The 23,791-nt window shown below is 38.1% G+C and overlaps 1 protein-coding gene across 1 annotated transcript; it reads right to left on the bottom strand.

Moving 5' to 3' along the window:
* Positions 1–23,248: 23,248 nt before the first annotated feature.
* On the bottom strand, positions 23,249–23,452 carry LOC309974455 (uncharacterized protein; the record flags this gene model as incomplete). Its single annotated transcript, XM_082859073.1, has 1 exon — positions 23,249–23,452. The coding sequence occupies one exon, from the start codon at positions 23,450–23,452 to the stop codon at positions 23,249–23,251; it is 204 nt and encodes a 67-aa protein (XP_082715199.1).
* Positions 23,453–23,791: the final 339 nt, after the last annotated feature.

Genomic DNA, 23,791 nt, shown 5'->3' with positions numbered 1-23,791 from the left:
TTGTGAATTATCTATAGTGACTTGTGAAGAATTTCCCCTCCTCCCAAAGACAACTCACTCTTCTCACCTCACTCATTCCTTTTGTGTCTAGAAGGACTGACCAACAGAGCATTCATGCAAACCTTCATGAAAGCGGTTTTTCTCAGTTGAGCTTTTGATAGGTACTTGGCATCCATGAGTTCATGATTTTACTCTCTGTAAAGCGCCCGAGCATAGCATGTCTATCTTGCTGTGATAGTCAGCCAGTTTTGGGGCTGCACCACCATCAGACTGATTCAATCAACTTTTATCTATCATGTTCCTACTGGATGCTGGGAATCACACTTGTTCATGACACTGGGCATGATTCTATGAACAAGATTATCAAGGTCCCTGTCCTCATAAAGCTCACATACCAGAATGCTGACTACAGTCCAAAACTAGGAAACCACTCTGGGCACTTCAAGCCAAGGATTCTTAGGTATTCCCATGAATCAGTGGGATAAGAACTGTAAGGAAGGGAAAAATAGAATTAGGGTATTGATCCCAAGAGAGACTTCCTGCTTAGGAAACCAGAGTTTAATCAAGCAGGCAGCCTTAGGTGAGGGAATGAAGGAAAAACTTATTGTTTTGAAGGTAGGGAGGGCAACTCTGTGGGGACTCAGAGTAAAGCATTCTTGGAGCAAGAGCAGGCTATTACTTATGTGCTATGATTTGAGATGAATTGGGAAAGCTGCCAGTTCAAAAATGTCTCTTCCACAGATGTCTGTAAAATGTGAATGTTTACTTCTCTTGGGAGAGATGGCAGTTAAAGGAATGGACTTTGGAATCAGGCAGACTTGTTTGTGAATTGCAGCTCTGCAACTTAATAACTATGTGACTTTGGAGAAGTTACTTTTCTCTCTTAGCCTCAGTTTCCTCATCTACGAAATGGGGATAATTATGCACCCTCATAGGATTTTTATAAGGCTTAAAAGAGTTATTATAAATTAAGCACTAGCACAGGTGCCCAGAAATAGTAAATATTCAATAACTGATAGATATTCTTAATATTATTTATACCTATTGATTCACTCATTCATTCATTCAACTAACATTCATTGAACTCCCACTGTGTGTCAGGTATTGTGCTGGTCATGATGAAACAGGGAAGATAATCATGGAAGCAACTGACTAGTAAATTGTGAAAGGTGCCCTAAGAGACAGTAATAGAAAAGAAAAGTAAAAGAAAAAAACTCCATTTTTTTTTCTTTTTCCAAAAGCAGAAAAAGAAAGGAGAACATTCTTGGAAGATAAAACAAAAAAGGCTCAGTGTGTGAAAATGTTTTAGATCCATTTCTTCCTAGAAACTGAGATGTAGATGGTAGAAATTGGACCATTGATATAAGAGGTTACTTTATCCTAAAAACACTGTGTTCCTTTGACTTCTGTGACGCTGCACTCTCCTGGTTTTTCCGCATTGTTTCTGGTAGGTCCATCTCAGTCTCCTTTGCGGGGTCTCTCTCCTTTACCATTGTATGTTGGAGTTACTGAAGATTGTCTGAGATGCTTTTCTTACTCTATATGCTCTCCTTAAGCATCTCATTCATTATCAATAATTTTAGGGGGGGTTAAGTTACTATCTAAATGATAAATCCCAAATTTTTATATCCATCAGATCTCTCTTACAAACTCCTCCTATTTCCAGCTGACTCATACTTCCAGTTATTTAGTGAATGTCTTCACTCGGTTGTCTTAAGAACACCTCAAAATTAGAATGTCCCGAACTAGCTTGACTCCTTTCCAAAGCCCCTTCCAGTGCATCCTCTCAAGTGCCGTCCAAGTTAAAAACCTGGCAGTCATTCCTGACTCCACCTTCATCATCACGTCATCAGATCTCTTCCTTCTACCTCTTAGATATGGATGTCTCACGTCTGTTTGTTTCACGGTGTTCATTGCCACCACCATAGTCCACCTTGACTTTCATATTGTCTCCTCACATTTAGTCTACTGCTTTCCCACCTAATCCAGTGTCCACAGAGCAGCCAGAAAATGCAAATCCATCCAGGTCACTACCTTATTTAAAACCCTTCAAAGCCTTCCCACTGCCCTTAGGAAAAATTCCAAACTCTTTACCAAGCTGTCTGCTTATCATTCTCCTATTTCCAGTCATTCTAAAACTTTCTTTTCCCAGGACAACTCTATCCAGGCTATTGCTTACCTCATACGTTTTCCCACTTGTTCCCTGTGCCTGGAATGCTTTGCTCTCCTTTTCACATAACTATACATAGTCATTCTTAAGGTCTCACTTAGAAGTCACTTCCTCATTGAAACCTTCACAACCCCTCACTCTGGGCCCAAAAGCCATGGGTAAGGGGGAAAGAAGAAGGGATGGGAAGAAAAAAATATGACCAAATTTGCATTGTGAAAATCACTGTCGATGATGTGTGGAGAACAGATAGGAAATAGGAGAGAATGGTTGTTTCCAGTCGTTGAAATTGTAAGAAGGCTATTGCAGAGGTCTTGTTGAGAGATGATGTTAGCTTGAATCAGGGAGGTAGTAATAGAAATGGAGAGAAGGTAATGTTGTCTGAGATATTTTGGACATGAAATCAATAGGCTTTGATATTACATCGTATTAGGAGAGTGATGCCACCCTACTCCTCTGGTTTTCATGAAGAGGCATTTTCCTTAAAATTCCTGGCTTCTTGCCTCATCTCATACTCTTTACGCATGATGGATGAGTTTGAGAGTAACTGGGCTTTCAGGATTCAGCCCTTCCTCTCTTCTCTTTAAGACTGGCCCACCTCCAGGGAGCATGTGCTCTGGGGTTTGCAGAGGGGTCAAGTTTTTTGATAAGGAGCCTGTCCTTGTAAGTAGAGGGCTCTGGTGGTCTGATGCTATCAGGGACAGCATAGGTAAATCCTCCTAAAGCTGGGGTTCGGAGTTACGAAACTCATTTTTGCCACACACCTGCATCACACTATTCAACCTGGTCTTCATCAGTAGGAAAGCTGACACATTGATCTGTATTTTCCTCACCCTTAATTTACTTGCTAATTTACTCAGAGCTCAGATGGGGGTTGGAGGAGGGAGGAGAAAATGAACAGTGATGACTTCTAGATTTCCAGCTTATACAACTGCATGGATTACGGTGTCATTCTCTTCCCTCCTTCCTTTTTCTTTTTTTCAAATGGGGCAGTCAGAACTCACAAATTCAGAATTTGGGACATGTTGAGTTTGAGATAACTTTGAGATGTGCTGTGGCAATGTCAAGTTGGCAATTGTATATACAGATCTGGGGCTCAAGGATGCAGCCTGGGCTGGAGATAGAAATTTGGGAGCTATCAGCAAGTGGATCACCATCATGGGTTAGGATGAACTCAACTGGGGGGGTATTATAGAGAAGGGAAGGAGGTTAGACCTGAGCTTCAATGAACTACAATGTTAAATAGCCAGTTTGAGGAGGGTGAGTCTGAGAATGTAGGCCAGTTTGCTGATACTAGAATAGATCCAGAGGTCAGAGAGGAAGGGTTTAGAAGATGAGCAATGAAGGAGGGGCTGAATGAGGGGCAAGAAAATACATAACATTATGAGGAAAATGGTACATAAAAGATACAAGGCCAAGGGTGGGCTTATACTTTGGGCATTGACAAATGAACACAGGATTCTGATTTAATCTCACATCTTGTAATAATTTAATTATTAATAATTATTTGTATAATGCTGGTTTTGCCTCCAGATAGAGACCTTATTTTTTTTAATTGAAGTATATTTGATGTGCAATATTATATAAGTTACAGGTGTAAAATATAGTGATTCATAACTTTTCAAGGTTATATTCCACTTAGGTTAGTATAAAATATTGGCTATATTTCCTATGTTGTACAATATATCCTTATAGCTTATCTTACACATGATAGTTTGTACCTCTTAATCCCCTACCCCTATATTGCCCCTCCCCCCTTCTCTCTCTAGTAACCACTAGTTTGTTCTCCATGTCTATGAATCTGTTTCTTTTCTGTTATATTCACTAGTTTGTTGTATTTTTTAGATTCCACTTGTAAGTGCAGTGTCATACAGTGTTTGTCTTTTCTCTGTCTGACTTATTTCACTTAGTTCAATACCCTCCAAGTCCTTCCATGTTATTGCAAATGGCAAAATTTAATTTTTTTTAATGACTGAGTAGTATTCCATTATATATATAACGCATCGTCTTTATCCATTCATCTCTTGATGGGCATGTAGGTTGCTTCCATCCAGATAGAGAGACTTTGAAAGACTGTCACTTCTTGGTCACTGCTGAATCCCCAGCCGTATCCATCAACACAATTCCTGAAACAAAATAAGGACTCAAGATCCTTTGACTTCCTACTTCTATATTAATGGTTAAATGGACCAAAGAAAGAGAAGCCTAATAGTATTTCTTAGGTTAAGCTCTAACTACTGTCACAAAGAGAGAGGAGTGGTAGTGAGAAGAAATATATATTTGTTACTCACTTCATTCCATACTAACAAAATGTGTTTTCTTACCCATTATTATTAGCCAGAGCTCCTCTTTTTTAGTGTTATAATTAGTTGATTGCATGGAACTCCTCATCAAATAATTTTTTTTTTTTTTTGCCGTACGCGGGCCTCCCACTGTTGTGGCCTTTCTCGTTGCGGAGAACAGGCTCCGGACGCGCAGGCTCAGCAGCCATGACTCACGGGCCCAGCCGCTCCGCGGCATGCGGGATCTTCCCGGACCGGGGCACGAACCCATGTCCCCCGCATCGGCAGGCGGACTCCCAACCACTGCGCCACCAGGGAAGCCCCAAATAATTTTTAAAAATGTTCAGACTTCCCAAAATATATCTGGCTTACAAAATTATAATTTCGACTATGTTAAAATTTGCACTTAAAAAGTCTGGAAGGAAATGTGATAACATGTTCATAGTAGTATGAGAGTGATTTTTACCCTTTAGATCTAATTTCTAAATAGTCTAGATATTTTATTTGTTAGTATTTTAAAGAAGTTTTTATATTTTGTGGATATTAATTTTCTGTTGATTGTATATTGTAAATATTTTATCACAATTTGTTACTTCTTTTAACTGTGCTTTATTTTTAACCGCTTTGTGGAGGTATGATTCGCATACCACAACATTAACCTATGCTAAATATACAATTGAATGGGTTTTAAAAATTTTATATAGTTTCACAGACATCAGTACAACCAAGTTTTAGAACACTTTTCTCCTAGAAAAAGTTCCATTGTGCCCATTTGTATCAACTTCCTCTCCCACTCTCAGCCCCAGAAAATTGCAAATCTACTTTCTACAGTTTTGTCCTCTCTAAATTTTCATATAAATGGCATCTTACAATAAATAATCTTTTGTCTATGGCTTATTTCAATTAGCACGATATTTGTGAGTTTCATCTATGTTGTTAAATATATAGTTTGTTCCTTTTTATTGCTGAGTTTTTTAATTTATTTATTGTATGGATATACCACAGTTGTTTATATATTACATTTGATGTTGTAATATACATATTACATTACAAGTTGATGGACAGTTGGGTTATTCTCAGTTTTGGGCTATTATAAACAGAATTTTGTGAGGGCATATATATTCATTTATTTGGGGTAGATACATAGGAGTGGATTTTCTGGTTTATATGGTAACTTTATATAAACTGCTAAATTGTTCCAAAGTGGCTGTAACAATGTGTGAGGGTTCCAGTTTTTTCAAATCCAACACTTTGTATTGTCAGTCTTCTATTTCAGCCATTCTAATGAGTGTGTAGCAGTACATCATTGTGATATTAATTTGCACTTATCTAATGACTAATGGTGCTGGGCATCTTTTCATGTGCTTATTTAATCTGTACATCTTCTTTTTTTTTTTTTTTTTTTTTGGCGTTACGCGGGCCTCTCACTGTTGTGGCCTCTCCCGTTGCGGAGCACAGGCTCCGGACGCGCAGGCCCAGTGGCCATGGCTCACGAGCCCAGCTGCTCCGCGGCACATGGGATCTTCCCGCACCGGGCCTGCATCGGCAGGCGGACTCCCAACTACCGTGCCACAAGGGAAACCCTGTACATCTTCTTGAGTGAAGTGACTATTCAAATCTTTCGCCAATGTATTGTGTTGAGTTGTCTTAGTTGTTGAGTTGTTAGAATTCCTTATGTATTCTGGATACAACTCCTATATGAAATATATGCCTTGCAAATAATTTCTCTCAGTCTATGGCTTGTCTTTTTATTTTTTAAATGGTGTCCTGAGAACAGCAAAATTTTAAAATTTTGATAAAGTGAAATTTATCAATTTTAAAATTTTATTACTTGTGCTTTTTGTGTCACACCTAGGAAATTATCGCTTACCCAAGGTTGCACATTTTTTTCCCATGTTTTCTTCTAAAAGTTCCATAGCTTTAGCTCTTACATTTAGGTCTATTATATATTATAGACTGATATATTTTGAGCTAATTTTTTTTGTGTGTATGAGTGAGGTAAGGACCAATTTTTTTTGTTTGCATAAAGATGTCCAATTATACTAGTACCATTATTTGAAAAAAAATAAAATTCTTTCTGGCTGATTTAGCTCAGCACCTTTGTAAAAAAAATCAGTTAATCTTAGGTCTAATTCTGGACTTTCTATTTTGTTTCATTGATCTGTATGTCTATCCTTCTGCCAAAACCTGATTGTTTTGATTACTATAGCTTTATAGTATCACCTGAAATAAGGTGTGAAAGTACTCCAGCATGTTTTTTCTTTTTCAAAATTGTTTTGGCTATTCTAGTTTCTTTGCAATTTCACATAAATTTTAGGATCAGCTTCAATTTCTACTAAAAAAAAAGAGCCTCCTGAGATTTTGTAAATATTGCATGGAATCTATAGATCAGTTTGGAAAGAATTGCCATCTCAACAATATTTACTCTTCCAATTCTTGAACATTGTATAGCTCTCCATCTGTTTAGGTATCTGTGGGCATTATTTTTATTATCAGAAAAAAATCAACAACACTTTTGAAAATAGTTTATTTTTTATCAGTACCATATAATCTTAAAGGAGAATGGCTTTCTCCTATAGCTACTAATTATAGGTAAATGTGTCATAGGCATGTCGGGGGCTGCTCTCATAGAAGTGCTCTGAGCTCTTCAGAATATTGCTGACACTGGTGGTTTATCATGGAAGAAAGAGATGCAGTGAGAGTGTGGTGTGTGGGCTGCAGAGGTCAATGGGTCAAAATCATTCTCAACTGTTCTTTACCACTTGTTTAAGATACTTATAAGAAAGGGTCAATTACTTTGTCCTTCATCATCAATACTAAATATATAATCTTATAGAAAATAAGTGCTCAAGTACTGAATAGTTTTCAGTTATTGAAAGATCATTAGAAAATTCTGGAAAAATTGTTTATGACAGCATTTTTTTTTTTTTTTTTTTTTTTTTTTTGCGGTACGCAGGCCTCTCACTGCTGTGGCCTCTCCCGTTGCGGAGCACAGGCTCCGGACGTGCAGGCTCAGCAGCCATGGCTCACGGGCCCAGCCGCTCCGCGGCACGTGGGATCCTACCAGACCGGGGCACGAACCTGTGTCCCCTGCATCGGCAGGCGGACTCTCAACCACTGTGCCACCAGGGAAGCCCTATGACAGCATTTTTAATACATGAAGAATAACAGGTGAAAATATTGCTTTTTTTTTTTATAGATCATTGTTTATTTTAAGACTTTTCTTGCTGAATTTTATTGATAAAGTAAATTATCTTAAAATGAATGTACTTATCCAAACCAGATAGTTTACGTAAATTTTAAAATGTCACTCAAATATCAATTCCAAAATAAGTAAATAATAAATACCGTAAACCTACTGGAAGACTTTAAGAAATACTGTTGTCTGTTAATATTGAAAAATTGAAAAATACTGGATGAATAAAGTAGCTTTAATAAATGAAACAGCAACAACAGCAAACCTTCCTTATATGGAGTGAAAAACATTTTTTCTTTAAAATTTTTCTATTTGAGGAAGCAAAATACATTTGCACTAAGGTATAGTAAACTAAAGAAAAAGAGCAAGCAGTAGCCTGCAGAAACTAAAATGTAACACTCTGTAGCTCCAATTACAGAACTGCAGAATGAAAGAGAAATAAATGAGACACAACAAATATAAACACTTTATATCTCTTACATTCTTGTTATCAGCTTCATTTATAAAGAAAACATGAAAAGAGTTTGCAGTAAAAAAAGAAAAAGATATAAAGCTAACCCAACTACATTCATAAATCAATAAAACTTCCTCAAATATAAATGGACACATTTCAAAAAAATCAACAATTACAATACTACTCATAGTAGAACTTATTAAGAATAAAATATTTCTGCATATTTAATAATTTATTCAACATTATAGGGGATTTACTAATAGCCCAATGGTAACTAACATTTATAGGAAAAAAGAAATTTTATACATAGAAAGGAGAGAGAAAAATGGATCGATAGATAGATATAAACAAATACAACACTTGTACTAGGCATTTTTTTCCCACTGTATTTTGTCTCTCTGAAGGGAACTACAGATCATTTAGTGGGCACATAAAAAGTTTTTGAATGGATGAATGAATTAATCTACCCTGATTTCTTCATTTTATAGATGACAGATTTGTGGTCCAAAGAAGTTAAATGACATTCGCTCATTCATTAATGTATGCATGCATACATTTACAAAACAAATCATTTTTGAGCACCTACTGTGTGCTAAGCCCTGAGTTGAGAACTGGGAATTCAAGGATAAACCAAAATCCAAGAGGTACCTAGTCTGTAACTTATTGTTTAGTGGGAGGAGACGGACATTAATTACACAAATAATTAACAACTGCAAATAAGTGCCCAAAAGAGATACATGTGGAACTATGCAGAGGTAGAAGAAAAGGGGAAACTTACCCCAGGTTCATAGATGTAACTATCAGAGACAGAATAATCCAGATCCATTATCTTTCCAAAATATCTTTAGTTAAGTGGTTGAAAGTACTTAGTGTTCACAGTAGAGGACATCTCTGAAAATAAAATCAGAAGCTGCTAGTATATCATCCCATTATATGAATAAATTAGGCATTCATATACAAACCTTTACAAAGCATTTAATTCTTAAAAATCAAATAAATGAACTGTTTGGTAAATGGTGCTAGGTAAATTGATCATTCTTTTGGCAAAGTAGATTTTCCATTTACATATCATACAAAAATCAATTCCTTTTGACTTAAGGATCTAAATACACTTTTAACAAAACTGAGAAGTATTGTAAGAAAATATAATTTTAAAAAAGTATGGGGACAGTATGAACTTCTTAAAGAAGAAACAAAATTCAGAAGCTATAAAGGAAAAGATTGACAAGAGTAACTAAATAAAAGTTAAATTGCTAAGCATGGGAGAAAATATTCTCTCTCTCTCTCCACACACATACACACACACACCACTATCACTACCACCACTGCCACACAATTATTTCTATAGTATATAAAGAGCTCTGACAAATCAATAAATAAAAGACAAACAGTCCTACTGAAAAATGGGCAAAAGATATGTGGTGGGAAGACTCTAAAATGGTCTCCAGTGATCCCTGTCTCCTGATTTTCACACCTCTTCTGTAATCTCTTACATGTAGCCAGGATCCAGTAAATTCAACAATGCCAGTGGGAGGTCACTTCTGTGATTAGGTTACATAAGATTGTGACCTCTGTCTTGCTAGCTGTCTATTGCCTCTCAACTTGCACACTTTGATGAATTGAGCTGCCATGTTGGAGAGGCCCACATGGTAAGGAACTGAGAGTGGCTCCTAGCCAACAGTAGGCAAGGAGCTGAGACCCTCAGTCCAACAGTCCCTGAGGAACTGAATTCTGCCAACAACCACAGGAGCTTGGAAGTGGATCCTTCCTTAGTTAAACTTTCAAATGAAACCATAGTCTTGTGAGAAACCTAAAGCAAAGGACTCAGTTAAGCTGTGCCAGACCCTGACCCACAGAAACTGTGAGATGATAAATGTATGTTGTTTAAGCCATTAAATTTGCGGTAATTTGTTATGTAGCAATAGATAACTAATACAGGTTATGAACAGGCAATTTATAGAGGAAAAAATACAAATGATCAACAAATATACTGTCAAAATGCTTAATCTCGCTAGTGATTAGGAAAATAATATAGAAAAATTACTGTGAGATATAAATTTGTACCTATCAGGCTAGTAAAAATGTTGAAGATTGATAATTTCCAATAAAAGCAACAGTAGAAGGAAAAGAATACTTTCATACAGTGTTGAGAGCAGTTTAAACTGGTACAATTTCCTCCTTAGAGAGCAATTCGGCAGCACCTTTGAAAAGTTTAAGTATATAGACTGTTAACTCAGTTAAATCCATCTCTTGGAATCTATGCTACAGAAAGAAAAGAGACGTATCTCAATGTTCATTGCAGCATTTGCTGTGGTAGCAAAATATTGGAAATTATCTAAATCTCCATCAGTGGGGAGTGGTTGAATAAATTATGCCACATTCATACAATCGTAGTCGATAAATGTAGATCTGTGTGTACTAACCTGGAAGTGTTCTCACTACTTATTAATGGGTTAAAAAACAGGTTGATAATGATCTTTTTAGTTTGATCTCATTTCTAATGATACAGACATACACATACATACTTTCATATGTGCACGCGTATGTATATGCATAGGAAAAAGTTTGGAACGATTCACACCAACTATTACCAGTGGTTACCCCTTAAGGAGTAGAAACAAAGCAGATGGAAGAGGAGCTTTCACTTTGTGCTTCCTATTGTTTGAATATTTTCAGGGAGCAGTTCATCCTTTTTGTACAATATTTGTAATTCTTAAACCAATGAAAATAAATAAAAGGAAATAAAAAACAAAACAAAAGCATTCTTTCCTTGTTGAAGGAGGAGAGCTTTGATACTCCACTTCATCTTGTAACAAAAGAACACTGAAAACAGAAACAGATGTCCCTCATTCAAGCATAGAGAAGGAAGCAAAAATAGGAGGACTGTTTAAGAAGAAAGGTTTTAAAACAAAAGTAATCTCTTAGAATTTAATCTATACAAACACATATGGTCTACATTTAAAAAAATTATTTTATAATATAAAAGAGAAACAGAAATAACTCGTTCATTTTGCCGCTAAAAACAAAAACTACATTTGATAGCCATTAACATTTCACCAAACAGAAAATGTCCAAGAACAGATAGATAAAACAAACAAAACAATGGAAAGTATTTCTCAAACAGATCAAAATTATATGTGATTAAATGAGGAAACTTTTAGATTGTACAATATGAAATCACCATTTTTATAAGTCAAAACTAGTAAATAATCAGTAGTTTTATATTGTTCTATCAGCTATCTAGGAGGGTTCTACATTATACAAGCCTTTGGGAAAATAGCAAAAATAAAGAAATTTAAAAATCTCAAGTTTTGTTTGTTCTCGCTTTTTTTTTTTTAATCCTATAAAGCTTTATGGGACAAACCTGAGATCCCACTTTGTTTTCCAGACAGGGAAACTCATTTTTTTCATAATAAATTACAAGTATAAAGGTTAATATTTGAGGGAATAATTCAGTTGTCCTTTGTGCCTAATTAGTGTTCAAAGCAGAAAAGAAGAACACAATTTCAGAAAATTATCTTTCATGAAAGTCAAAATGAAGAGATAAAAATTAGAGAAAGCTTTTCCACTGACAGCTAAACTTTGAAGCAATCTCTATGTAAAAAGAAAGCAGCAAAATTCAGATTGTTTCAAATCTAAATTCATTTTTTTAAGAGCAAAGGAAAACAAAGACCCACTTAGCTATAGACAAATGGATTGTTTTAACAGCATAACCTGTAGATATATGTTCAGAGTGAAAAATACAGTATCAGAAGATTTAAAAAGTAGCAAAAGGAATTTTCCTATAAACTGGGATCCTTTATCCCTCAAATGTGCAATTTTACCTAGAAATTCATCGTAAAATAGTTTTACCCTCAAAAAAAGAAAAAAAGAAAAGCCCTTCAAACATGGATTAGTTTTTCATTAAAGGTAAGATCCTATGTACAAGAAATTTCTACGTTTTGAAGCATAAATCCACAACCATTGTCCCTGTTCTAATAATCAGAATAGGGTGCATCAGTAAAGATTCTACCCTGTCTTAATAATGAATATTTTCACTGCAAATAACAGATATACACTCAAAATAGCTGAAGCAAGAAAAACAAAAAAAGGAAAAAAAGAAGGAGAAAGAAAAGAGAGAGAGAAGAACGTGGAGAGAGTTGTAAGACTATAGGACTACCTCAAGAAACTGAGGCGTACAATGTACCATTGCACTTCATGAAGAACTAGAACCTGGAAAGAGCCCAGAACCACGTGCTCTATTCATTTATTTCTGTGTGGACCACATGTTCTCTCATCGCTTTCTCTGTACTTTTGTTCTATTCTTCTTTATCTATAGACCACTTTCTCTGCTTTTTCATATGTGTGCCAAGGGATTGCTACCTAAGTTCAGGTGCTAGCTAACATTGGTTAGCATTATCATCTCTGAATGTAAAATTCCAGATTCCTTGGAAGAAAGAATCTGATTAGTCCAGCTTGATGTGTCTATTCCTCATCCTATCAACGTGGGTGAAATTCCATAGGCTAAATATGGCTGTAGGGTCTGAGCCTGTGAAGGGGGAGCAATACTTTGTATATGTTTGTGGGGGAATGGGAAGGGTCATGGTCTAATATACACCCTGATTCTAAAATTCTGTATTTTCAGGCTCACGATATTCCCATCTACAAAATATTCTGAAACATATGCATGTCCATTTGACTTAGTCTCATATTTTTATTGTTTGTAATGTTTATATTATTTGCTCATACGGTAAATGCTTGTACCAAGAAAAAAAGAAAAGAATATTGAAAACTAAGAACAACGTAGACTTTCAGAATAAATTAACCACACCTGTATGTTTAATTTTTACACCCAAAAAAATCAGTTTGGTAGGCTGAAAAAAGACATCAGAGTTCTAACCCCCTGAACCTGTGACTGTTATCTTATATAGGACTTTGTAGATCTGATTAAGTTAAGAATTTTGAGATGGGGACATTATCCTAGATTACCCCTGTGAGCCCTAAATGTAATAATCATAAGTGTCCTAACAATTATAAGAGGAAGGAAAGGGAAGATTTTACTGCACAGAGAAGGCAATGTGATTCTGAAAGCAGAGATTGGAGTGATGCACTTTGGAGATGGAGAAAGAGGCCACAAGCCAAGGAATATAGGGGACCACTAGAAGCTGAAAAAAAGGTAAAGCAATGGATTGTCCGCTGGAGCCTCTGGAAGGAACTAGCTTTGCCAACACCTTGATTGTGTCTCAGTGAAACTCATTTTGGACTTCTGACCTCTAAAACTGTAAGAGAATAATGTGTTGATTTAGGCCAAGTATTTGGGGTGTATAAGGTGCAGTACAGAAGAATGAAGCCATGACCAGATCTGTGTTGGGGGGGTATCAGAAAAGTCCTGATCTTTGAGTTGAGTCTTGAACAAAGTGTAGACTTTGGTCAAGTGAACAAGGGAGGGGAAGGATACTCTAGGGCGAGGGAGCAGTGTGGTGCTGCAGGGCTGTGGTGGATCTGCCGCTGACCAATATGCAGGGACTAGCTGTATGTGGCTATAAGCCTTTTATCATAAAAATTTGGTCATGAAAATTTTAAAACACAAAACAAAGTTGAAAGAATATTACAGTGAACACCCATATAATGCTTCCCAAATCCTACCATTAATATTTCTATGCTATGTTATCACATATCCATCCACATGAATTTCCAAATACTAAGAGGAAAAAAAAGTATGTGCTAATAAGGATACTTTTATAATAAATTACCATTTTTTTAGTTCTTTCCAAAGTCTGACTTCTGCTGGAATCAAAGTTTATATGAATGTAAATTTTTTTTTTTTTTTTTTCAGTACGTGGGCCTCTCACTGTGCAAGCACAGGCTCCGGTGGCGCAGGCTCAGCGGCTATGGCTCACGGGCCCAGCCGCTCCGCGGCATGTGGGAGCCTCCTGGACCGGGGCACGAATCCGTGTCCGCTGCATCGGCAGGCAGACTCTCAACCACTGTGCCACCAGGGAAGCCCTGAATATGAATTTTTGATAAGACTTCAGGTAAAGAAATTATATTTGTGGCATTAAATAAACAAAGGAAAACACTATTACAGAAAAATATAATCCATATACTATATAATGCTTTCATGTATCAAGAAAGTGCCCTTTGTTTTGTTTTTAATTTTTGTTTTATTTCGTTGCAGCTGTGAAAAGGTTTATGCTGATTAGGAATACTAGGTTTGTGATTTAAATTATAGTTGGTGGTCTAAATTCTCCCATCCAACTGATAACTGGATTCCAGTTTCTATATTTTTTATGAAGGCTATGCTGTCAAGCCTTCTTAGGATTTTTAATGTTTTATATACTCCTTATGGTAATTTAAGTATGTCACTAAGAATCTCTTATGAATATGTATTAAAAATATAAAGAAAATGAAAAGATATGCTGAGAAATAATCTCTCTTATAAATGAGTACTTTGCTAATGCATATTCCAGGTGAGAAGGTTTTAGAAAAAAGAGACATTTCTGAGAATGTATGAGATCTAATTTAGACCCATGCCTTAGTTCAGTTGTTCTAAACTTCAGCGCTCATAGGAATTACCTGCTAGTCTTATAAAAATGCAGAATCTCCCAAATTCTAATCAGTAGGCCTAGGACGGGGTCCAGAATCTGCATTTCCGGCAAAGGATGCAGACAGTGCAAGAGCACACTTTCAGAAACACTATTGAGAAAGTCCCAATTCTGCGGTGCTCACATTTGACTGAGCATATCTTCATAGATCTCCCCAGTCCCTTTGGACAAGATATCAGTGACTTTTTATTGAGTACTTATTACACGTTAATATTAGAACTATGAGGACAGGTTATTTGAACTAATCCTCCTGCTAAAAACAACTGAAAAATACTGGGTGAAATATGTTTATAAATATCTTCTTAAAAGTATCTTATTATCTTAAATTAAAAGTATCTTATTATCTTATTTCTTATTAGGTAAGAAATTGGCAGGCCAAAATCCAAGTGAAGGTAGAAATCCTGAGTGTAGCTGAGAGCCAAAGCTACTTTTGATCTGAGGGTATTTGCTCAAAGGGGGAAATTGAGGGTCTATTTTCATAGTTTCAGCTTATGAGACACTCAAGCTAGGCAGTCTAAATGGTACACCGTCTCCCAGTAAAGCTGGGACTCAAAGGGGCAAGACCCCAGAGTACGATGACCCAGAAGCAACACCCGAAACCCTCACCGCTAGAGAAAACAAGGAAAGTCACCCCTGTTCTGGGAGGCTGGGGAGGAGAGGAGGATATTTCTATGAAACTTTTAGCCACAGCTAGCATTTGTGCTGTTTTTCAGCCCAAATTTATATCACCTGAGTGGTACAAAACTATTACATTATGTAATCAGAAAGGGGATGGATGGTCAACCTGGAGGCTCATAGAGTGGGAGCCTGCCAGGAGGTCTCCAGCCTAAACCAGGGTAGAGAGTACCTGACATTGTTTCTCCACCCTCCCTTCTAACAGGCAAGATGGTAGTTCAATTGCACCAGCAAGAAAGATAATCAATGTAGCTCACCTGGCTCTGATTCCTGCTCAATTTCTTGCTCAGTAACCTGCTGATTAAAAGCTTACTTTGCGGGCTTCCCTGGTGGCGCAGTGGTTGCGAGTCCGCCTGCGGATGCAGGGGACATGGGTTCTGTGCCCCGGTCCACGAAAATCCCACATGCCGCGGAGCGACTGGGCTCGTCAGCCACGGCCGCTGAGCCTGCGCATCCGGAGCCTGTGCTCCGCTAATGGGAGAGGCCACAACAATAAAAGGCCCGCCTACCACAAAAAACAAAAAACTTACTTTGCAAAGAAATAAACAATTACTTTTCATAGAAGTATTTCATAGGTTTGGAATATATTAGTGTATGGATACCAGAATTTTGATATTTATATAAATTTGCATTGTTTTATATACCAGTCTTTTGAGTTCAGTGTTATAAGTCTGTCCCCTAGAAATTGTTTCTTGCTGCACTAGCAAGAATAGAGTTCCTAGCCAGGAGGGCTGAAAATAACCTGCCTGTGAAGTCTTTTGTGAGTTATTGCCATGCTGGGAAGTCTTGCCTGGAGGCCATCCAGTCAGGCTACGAACCCATTGCTTCCGAACAACTATAGGACATTTCTCCCCAAAATTAGCACACTCAAAAGAAACATTTAATTGTTTCCCACAGAATCCCTAAGAGCAGATCAGATCAGGCATGCTATCTCTGGAAAGAGCGCTGTCCTGGGAGTCAAAAGAAGCAGGTTTAGATTCTGCCACTGCTAATTACTAGCTCAGTGGTTATGGGCTGTTTAAACAATTTTATCAAAAAAAAAGAAAAAAAGAAAAGAAAAGTAGGGGGAATTCCCGGGCAGTGCTGTGGTTAGGGCTTGGCGCTCTCACTGCCGTGGCCCGGGTTCAATCCCTGGTGGGGGAACTAAGATCCCACCAGCCACACGGCGTGGCCAACAGAAACAACAACAACAAGGTAGGATTAATTAAAAAAGAAAATAAACAATTCTATCATCTGTAAAATGGGATCCATAATATTTACCTTACAGTATAACCGTGAATATTGAATAGAATAACATATATGAACATGTCTAACATAATGCCTGACATTTAACAATAAATATCAATAAGTGTTGGTTTCCTTCCTTGCTTCCACTACTTGCTAATAATACGGACACACTCTAGAATTTTTTTCTCCTCCTCCTATCAAGTTGTGTCTGGAAGAGCTGGTGGTTGGTTTGCTGCTGCAGCTAATCACAGTAAGGAGAAGAATAATATAGAAAAATCAGTGCCAGCTTTTATCAAGGAAATTTGATTTTCTAGATCCTTCCCTTACCCCCAAAGAAAGAGGAAAAGAAAGTGCAAAGAAGATTGAGAGGTAGTGGCTATAGAAGTGTGAGGGAAAGCAGTGCAGGGTGATGTCCTAGAGATCAAGGGAAGAAGGAATATCAAAGAGGGAGTGATCAAAATGCTGTAGAGCATGAAACCAATTCAAATGTTATAGAGAAATCAAGTAAAATAAAAGACTGAGAACTTCCCATTTAACTTAGTAACTTGAAGGCCACTCGTGGCCTTAGCAACAGCATTTCAGTGGAACTGAAAGGGAAGCTGGTTTGCAACACGTTGAGAGAAGGAGAAAAGGAAGTAGACTAGAAGAGTTTGGACAAATGTTTTCAAGTCTGGCTATGAAGGGAAGGGAAGAGGTAAGGCAGTAGCTATAGAAGGACATGAAGTTGAGAATGTTTGCTTAGATAGGACAAAACTATAGGAGTTAAAATACTGGATGGAGATGAGACAACAGAGAATGGAAAGTACAAGACACAGAAGACAGATGATGAAGAGAAGGAAGTTCCTTAAGAGACAGAAGAAGCTGGAACCAGGGCTCAGGTGGAAAGATAAGCCTTAGAGGGAGGGATACCTATTTTCCTATAAGAGTTGAAAAGGCAGAGTGTACACACAGGTTTACTTAAAGATATGGAGCCAGGAAGTTAAACAAGCACTTCTTGGATGGCTTCTGTTTTCTCTGTGAAGTAGGAATTTAAGTTGTCTTTTAGGAGGAAGGAGGAAGGAGGGGGAGTGTTAGATGTTGGAGGGAAGTGGAGAAAGTAAGAAAAAGAAAAGTCTGGTACATGGAGGAGAAAACTGACCAGAGAAACATAGTAAGATGTTAGAGCCACACTGAGGGCCCCACTGAAACTGAGCACTCTGAATTTATACTGGTAGCAAAATGTAGGGCTCTGTCGTTCAGACACTGTAGAGGGAATAGCTGGGTTTTCCCACTGCACTGCATAACGTTGTGCTGGTAAACACTTCCCAACTGCTTTTAGGGGGTACAGTAGGAGGAGCCCTGGTTTGCAGCAGTGGTGTAAATACTCCCACCATGTCAGACTTCAAGCTACCAATGTGATGTCATTGAACTCAGACTTGGGAAGAGATGCCCAGTGGCACACTGATATGTGGTATTCCCGTCATACAAATACAGTAGATGTAAATAACCTTAATCGTATAGAAAATTGTGAAATGTAGTACAATAAAGAAGTGATGAGTTTTGATTATTTATTACCTTTGTTTTTATATAATTTTCTTAATAGTAAGTGTATATAATTTAATTTTTTAACAATAACCATATCTGACTTGCAAATTTCCTGAGAAGTTTACAATCAGCTCTCTCAAGACAGCATGAGCTGGTCCAACATACCACTGGTTGTGGGAAACCAGCTTGAAATGGCCTACACTAATAGACTGGGTGGGGTTGGGGGCAGGGAGAGAGCTGAGATAAAAATGACAAGATTGCTTTCCCCAGGGCCAGGGACTCTGGGCCTGGTAGAGGAAACCTGAGTTCACTAGAAAAGAAGGCTAGAAATGGTTGAGAAAAGCTTGCCTCTGGGGGAGGGTCAAACGATTCAATATTAGAGTGGTTATAAAGCTTGTATCTATTTTGTGACCCTGAGTTTTCTCTCACTGCACTATAAATAGCTTTTAAACGTCTGATGGAATAGGTTGTCACAGAGGACAGGTGCTGCAGGAGAAGAGCAGGGAGAGTGATTGTGGACCCAGGGGCAGGAAACCTGGGCCCCCCTGGATAATGTCAGAAGAAAGTCACCTCTACAGAGGCAAAACCAGCTGAGAATCTTGCTGTTCACAGTTTCTCTGCACTGTGTTTTGTCTTATGTTGGCAGGGAGATAGTTGGGCGATGGAAGCTCTTCTTCAGTTCTAAAATTGTACAATAGGAATAAATGCTGTATCTCAGTTTCTTCTATCAAATAGTTTACTAAAGAAACTTAAACAAAAATCTTTCTTTGCACAGAGAACAGGAATAATTTCACTTCAATTCTATTCAGTACACTTTTCTGGTGTTGGAAAGTCACTTTCCACAAAAGAGCTAACACGTTAGCGGCGTCATCTTGGCTTTTATAATCATGACTGGGTGTGATTCAGAATCATGTTTGGTGTGATTTACCTCAGCAGGCAGCATTTTCACTCTTTTCAAAGAAAATATTTCAGAGAGTAGCTACATTATCAACATCTCCTTGCTTGCAAAAATCCTGCCTACCATATGATCTTGCAATCCTACTTTGGGGAATATATCCAAAGGAAATGAAAATGGGCTGTTGAAAAGATATCTGCATTCTCATGTTTATTGCAGCATTACTCATAATTGCCAAGATATGGAAACAACCTAAGTGTCCATCAGTGGATGAATGTATAAAGAAGATGTGGTATATATGTATATATATATATATATATATATATATATATATATATATATATATACACACACACAATGGAATATTATTCGGCCACAAGAAAGAGGGAAATCCTACCACTTACAACAACATGGATGGACCTTGAGGGCATTATACTAAGTGAGAAAGTCAGAATGAGAAAAACAAATTCTACATGATCTCACTTATAGGTGGAATCCTAAAAAGCCAACTCACAGAATCAGAGAGTAGAAAGGTGGTTACTAGGGGCTGGAGTGTTGGGGAATGGAGGAGATGTTCTTTAAGGGTATGAACTTGCAACCAGTAGATAAATAAGTCTGGAGATCTAATATACAGCACAGTGACTATACTCAATAATATTGTACCATAAACTTCAAAGGTGCTAAGAGACTAATCTTAATTTTTCTCACCAAAAAAAAGAAATGATAATTTTGTGACACGATAGATGTGTTAGCTAACTACACTACAGTGTTAATTATATTGCAGTACATAAATGTATCAAATCAACATGTTATACACCTTAAACTTACACGGGCGTTATATGTGTGTTTTATGTGAATTACATCTCAATTTAAAAAAAAAAGAAGAAGAACTGGGCCAGGCCCAGGTTCAAATCCCAGCCCTGACACTTACAAATTTGGGGACCTTGGGGCAAGTCACTGAACCTCAGTTTTCTTCTCTTCAAAAGTAGGATAATGATAGGTACTTCCCAGGTAGTCATGATGATTTGATGAGATGAAATATAAATATACAATAGGACTCAGAAGAATGTTTAGCATTCAATAGTTGTTTGCTCTCATCTTCTCGCATCCCCATAGCTTTCTTTTTAAAATGATAAAAACAGAAGCTGGTAATAATTTCTTTTTTAACGTCCTGAACTTGACTTTATGTTTGGTAACCTTGCCTCTTTAGAAACACACACACATGTATATGCTGGTCTCTCTTCCAGGAATGCTCCACTTTCTCACTCTCACCCCAGCAAACAAATAAATTATGTCACTTGCTACTGCTCTGATTAGAAACATGAACAAGGCAAAGAGGTGGTAAGATCTAGTATACTGAGTGGCTAGGTCATAGCCTTGTCAAATTTCATGTCTCCTATTAAAGTTATCAATGTATCTTCATGTGTTTGTCCTGCATTCCGGTGTATGTAGATTCACTGGGTCTATGTTCAACTGGGATAACTGGCTTCATGGGTATGTGCTAAGCCATCTTCTAGGTAGAGTTTGGAGACCCATGCTGGACCTTGATCTAGTGTGTAGGTGTTTTAGTGTATTTAACGATCATGAATGTTCCATTTGTTCTAGAGAATGTGTACGCCAGAGTTGTACAATGATACGAAATGCATGGCCCAAGAAAATAAGTATCACATGATATACGTTTTTTTAAAATGAGGGTTGCTGCTTCGGTCTGTGCCACCTAGTAATAATTTCCCCCAAGAGACACATTAAGCCTGGGTATCAATTTATTGGGCAGCCCTGTATCTCACCAACAATTGAACTGGAGTCCTGGAAGGCCATTAAAATGGAATGAATAACCTAATCTCTTCTGCAAAATCAGCACAGGATTCTAATTTACACTTATCAAAAAAAATCATTTCTTTCCAAATTAACCAATCAGTAATATAATGTTAAGGCAATTATATTAGACAATGTTTCCAAGAGATTAAATTACATCAAATTAATCCCATGTTGGCTTGGATCTTCAGGCCAGGCATTTTCCGGGGGCCACGTGCTATGAATATTTGTGCCACATCTGGGTTTCTGTGGGCCAAAAGGGTACTAATGACACCAAAATGGTATAATCATAACATGTATTAAACATACATACACAAGCTACTCTGTAATGAATTATAATTAACTAACTTGGAGCAATCAATTAGGAAAGGTTAAAGAGGCTAATATCAGTGCTGGGAAAAGAAGAAATTCAACTGCTAGCAGTAAAACATTAAAAAAAATATTTCTAGAACAAGTTGTAAAGTATAAATGAATGAAAAGATGAATATATGTAACAGTCAGCAGTGTATCCAGAATGCTGGCCTCTCACTGTTGTGGCCTCTCCCCTTGCGGAGCACAGGCTCCGGATGCACAGGCTCAGCGGCCATGGCTCACGGGCCTAGCTGCTCCGCAGCATGTGGGATCTTCCCGGACTGGGGCACGAACCTGTGTCCCCTGCATCAGCAGGCGGACTCTCAACCACTGCGCCACCAGGGAAGCCCCAGAATGCTTTTTAAAAGCACATGCTTTCCTAACTCAATAGCTATCTTCACCAACATCACATCACATGCACACGTATAAATCCAAATCAAAAAAATGATTTTTTTTCTCACTAGGGACAATCCAATATGTTTGAAAACAATAATTTGGCAACTTGATAGAAACAGAGAGAAGATAGCTGCCTGCCAAAGTAAAGGGCAATGAAAAACTGCATGGCATCTTTCTGGTTTTGTCAGAAGTTGCCGCTTTAACCATTTCATGCCAGATGTGTCAGTGAGCATTTCAGACTCTCTTTGGGAATTGGTGTCCTGAGGCCTGGCACAATGTAATTCCTAAAGGAAAGAAATTCCATTATTTCAGTGCTTAATATGAACTAGCTTGTTAGCTATATGTTATCTAATTTAATCCCTCTCCAACAGCTCTATCGGTAGGGAGGTATTAGCATCCCAATTTTGCCAATGAGGAAACTGAGGCTTAAAGTTTCATGGCTAATTTTGGCAGAGAACTCACTCCTCAAGCCATCCTAGCGCATTTCATACCCTGCAAGCTGCCTCTCCTGGCACAAAACCTATGCTGTAAGAAACGTCTATAACATGTGATTCCACTGACCTTCGGGAGACTAAGCCCAAATCAGCAGGAAATGGTTGCTGTTTGGAGGGGCGACAACATGAAATGCCAGCCCAAACAAAAAACTTCTCTACTTTCAAGGACGGTTTGGACTTCAGTCCAGCAGACATTTATTGAGTACCTTCTATGACCAGAGCCTGTGCTATGTACTTTCATGTATCTCTTTTGTCACAACAAATGATTTTATTGGGATGCACTAAAGTAATAGAAGCTTCCTATATAAATAAATAAATAAATAAATAAATAAATAGATAAATAAATAAATAAGGACTTCCCTGGTGGTGCAGTGGTTAAGAATCCGCCTGCCAATGCAGGGGACATGGGTTCGAGCCCTGGTCCGGGAAGATCCCACGTGCCACGGAGCAACTAAGCCCTGGCACCACAACTACTGAAGCCCGTGTGCCTAGAGCCCGTGCTCTGCAACAAGAGAAGCCACCACAATGAGAAGCCCACACACCGCAAGGAAGAGTAGCCCCCGTTCACCACGACTAGAGAAAACCTGCGCACAGCAACAAAGACCCAACACAGCCAAAAATATAAACAAACAAATAAATAAATTTACATTTAAAAAAAATAGAGTGCACCCTGTGGTTAAAAAGGGCACATTTAGAATTTTCTCTGCATCTCTTATTCCTGGGAAGGGATGTGATTACTGTCTTAAAAGCAAGTTCATTTGAATGCCCAAACATTAGTTGTAGACACTTATTTCGTTTTCTTTAATCAAGTTCTGTGTTTTTCAGTCCTTATTGTGACTAAGAATTAGGGCTATATACCCACTTAATTAATTAATTGATTATTGATTGATTTTTTCTTCATCAACAATTTTACTCAAGCAATAAGCAATTTTACTCAACAATTTTACTCAACATACTTAAAAGACGAGACATAACAAAAGATTTCAGGAGAGATAATATACCTAACAAAAGATTTCAGGAGAGATAATATACCAACGTCGTACATATCACAGCGAGGCCATGTTGAAGCTCATTAAAATGTTTTCCTTCCCGGGTAAGAACACTTGCTCTTTCTCTCTCTTTCCCTGTCTCTGACTGTCCATCTCTCTTGATTTATTTTTTTTTCCCCTGGGGGTTCTCTGGTTGAAATCAAAGCAAGATTTTGCAACAGCTCAGGAGACTGGACTCCATCCAGCACGTTCCCAGGAAAAGCATGAGTATGCCATTGATAAGCAGGACTACGATCACGGCAAAAACGACGACAGTTTGCACGTCCAGGGTCATGGTCCAATGCAGAGCACTGTAGTGTTCCGGATGGGGAGATGCCAGCCTCTGTTCTGTCAGACTGTCCATATAGCCACCATGCTAGAAAGGAGAAGGAAGTCGAGTGGTTAGGGAAGGGCTGGGTTTGGCGCCCAAATATGGTACGGGAGAGAAGGAAGGGGGCATGGGGACAGGGGTGCTTGCTTCCTCCCTTCTCGGGCCTGAGCTGATCTTCCTTCCCTAGCTGAGAAATCTTAGCTTACGCTGAAGTCCCAGCATGCTCTCTCGGGCTCCACGGAAAAGGCAAAATCCTGGCTTTGAAAGTGAAAGGCGGGAGGAACCAGCACGACGTTCTCCGGCGCCTTCTCGGGCTGTCTGTCCGTGGGTGCGTCTGGTCTGCCTGCCTGGCTACCGGTCTGCCTGCCTGGC

The sequence above is a fragment of the Leucopleurus acutus genome (assembly GCF_964270905.1).
Source record: "Leucopleurus acutus genome assembly, chromosome: 2".
Taxonomy (NCBI): Eukaryota; Metazoa; Chordata; class Mammalia; order Artiodactyla; family Delphinidae; genus Leucopleurus; species Leucopleurus acutus.
Note: the sequence above shows the minus strand (reverse complement) of the source record. Positions and strands in the feature narration are given on the sequence as shown.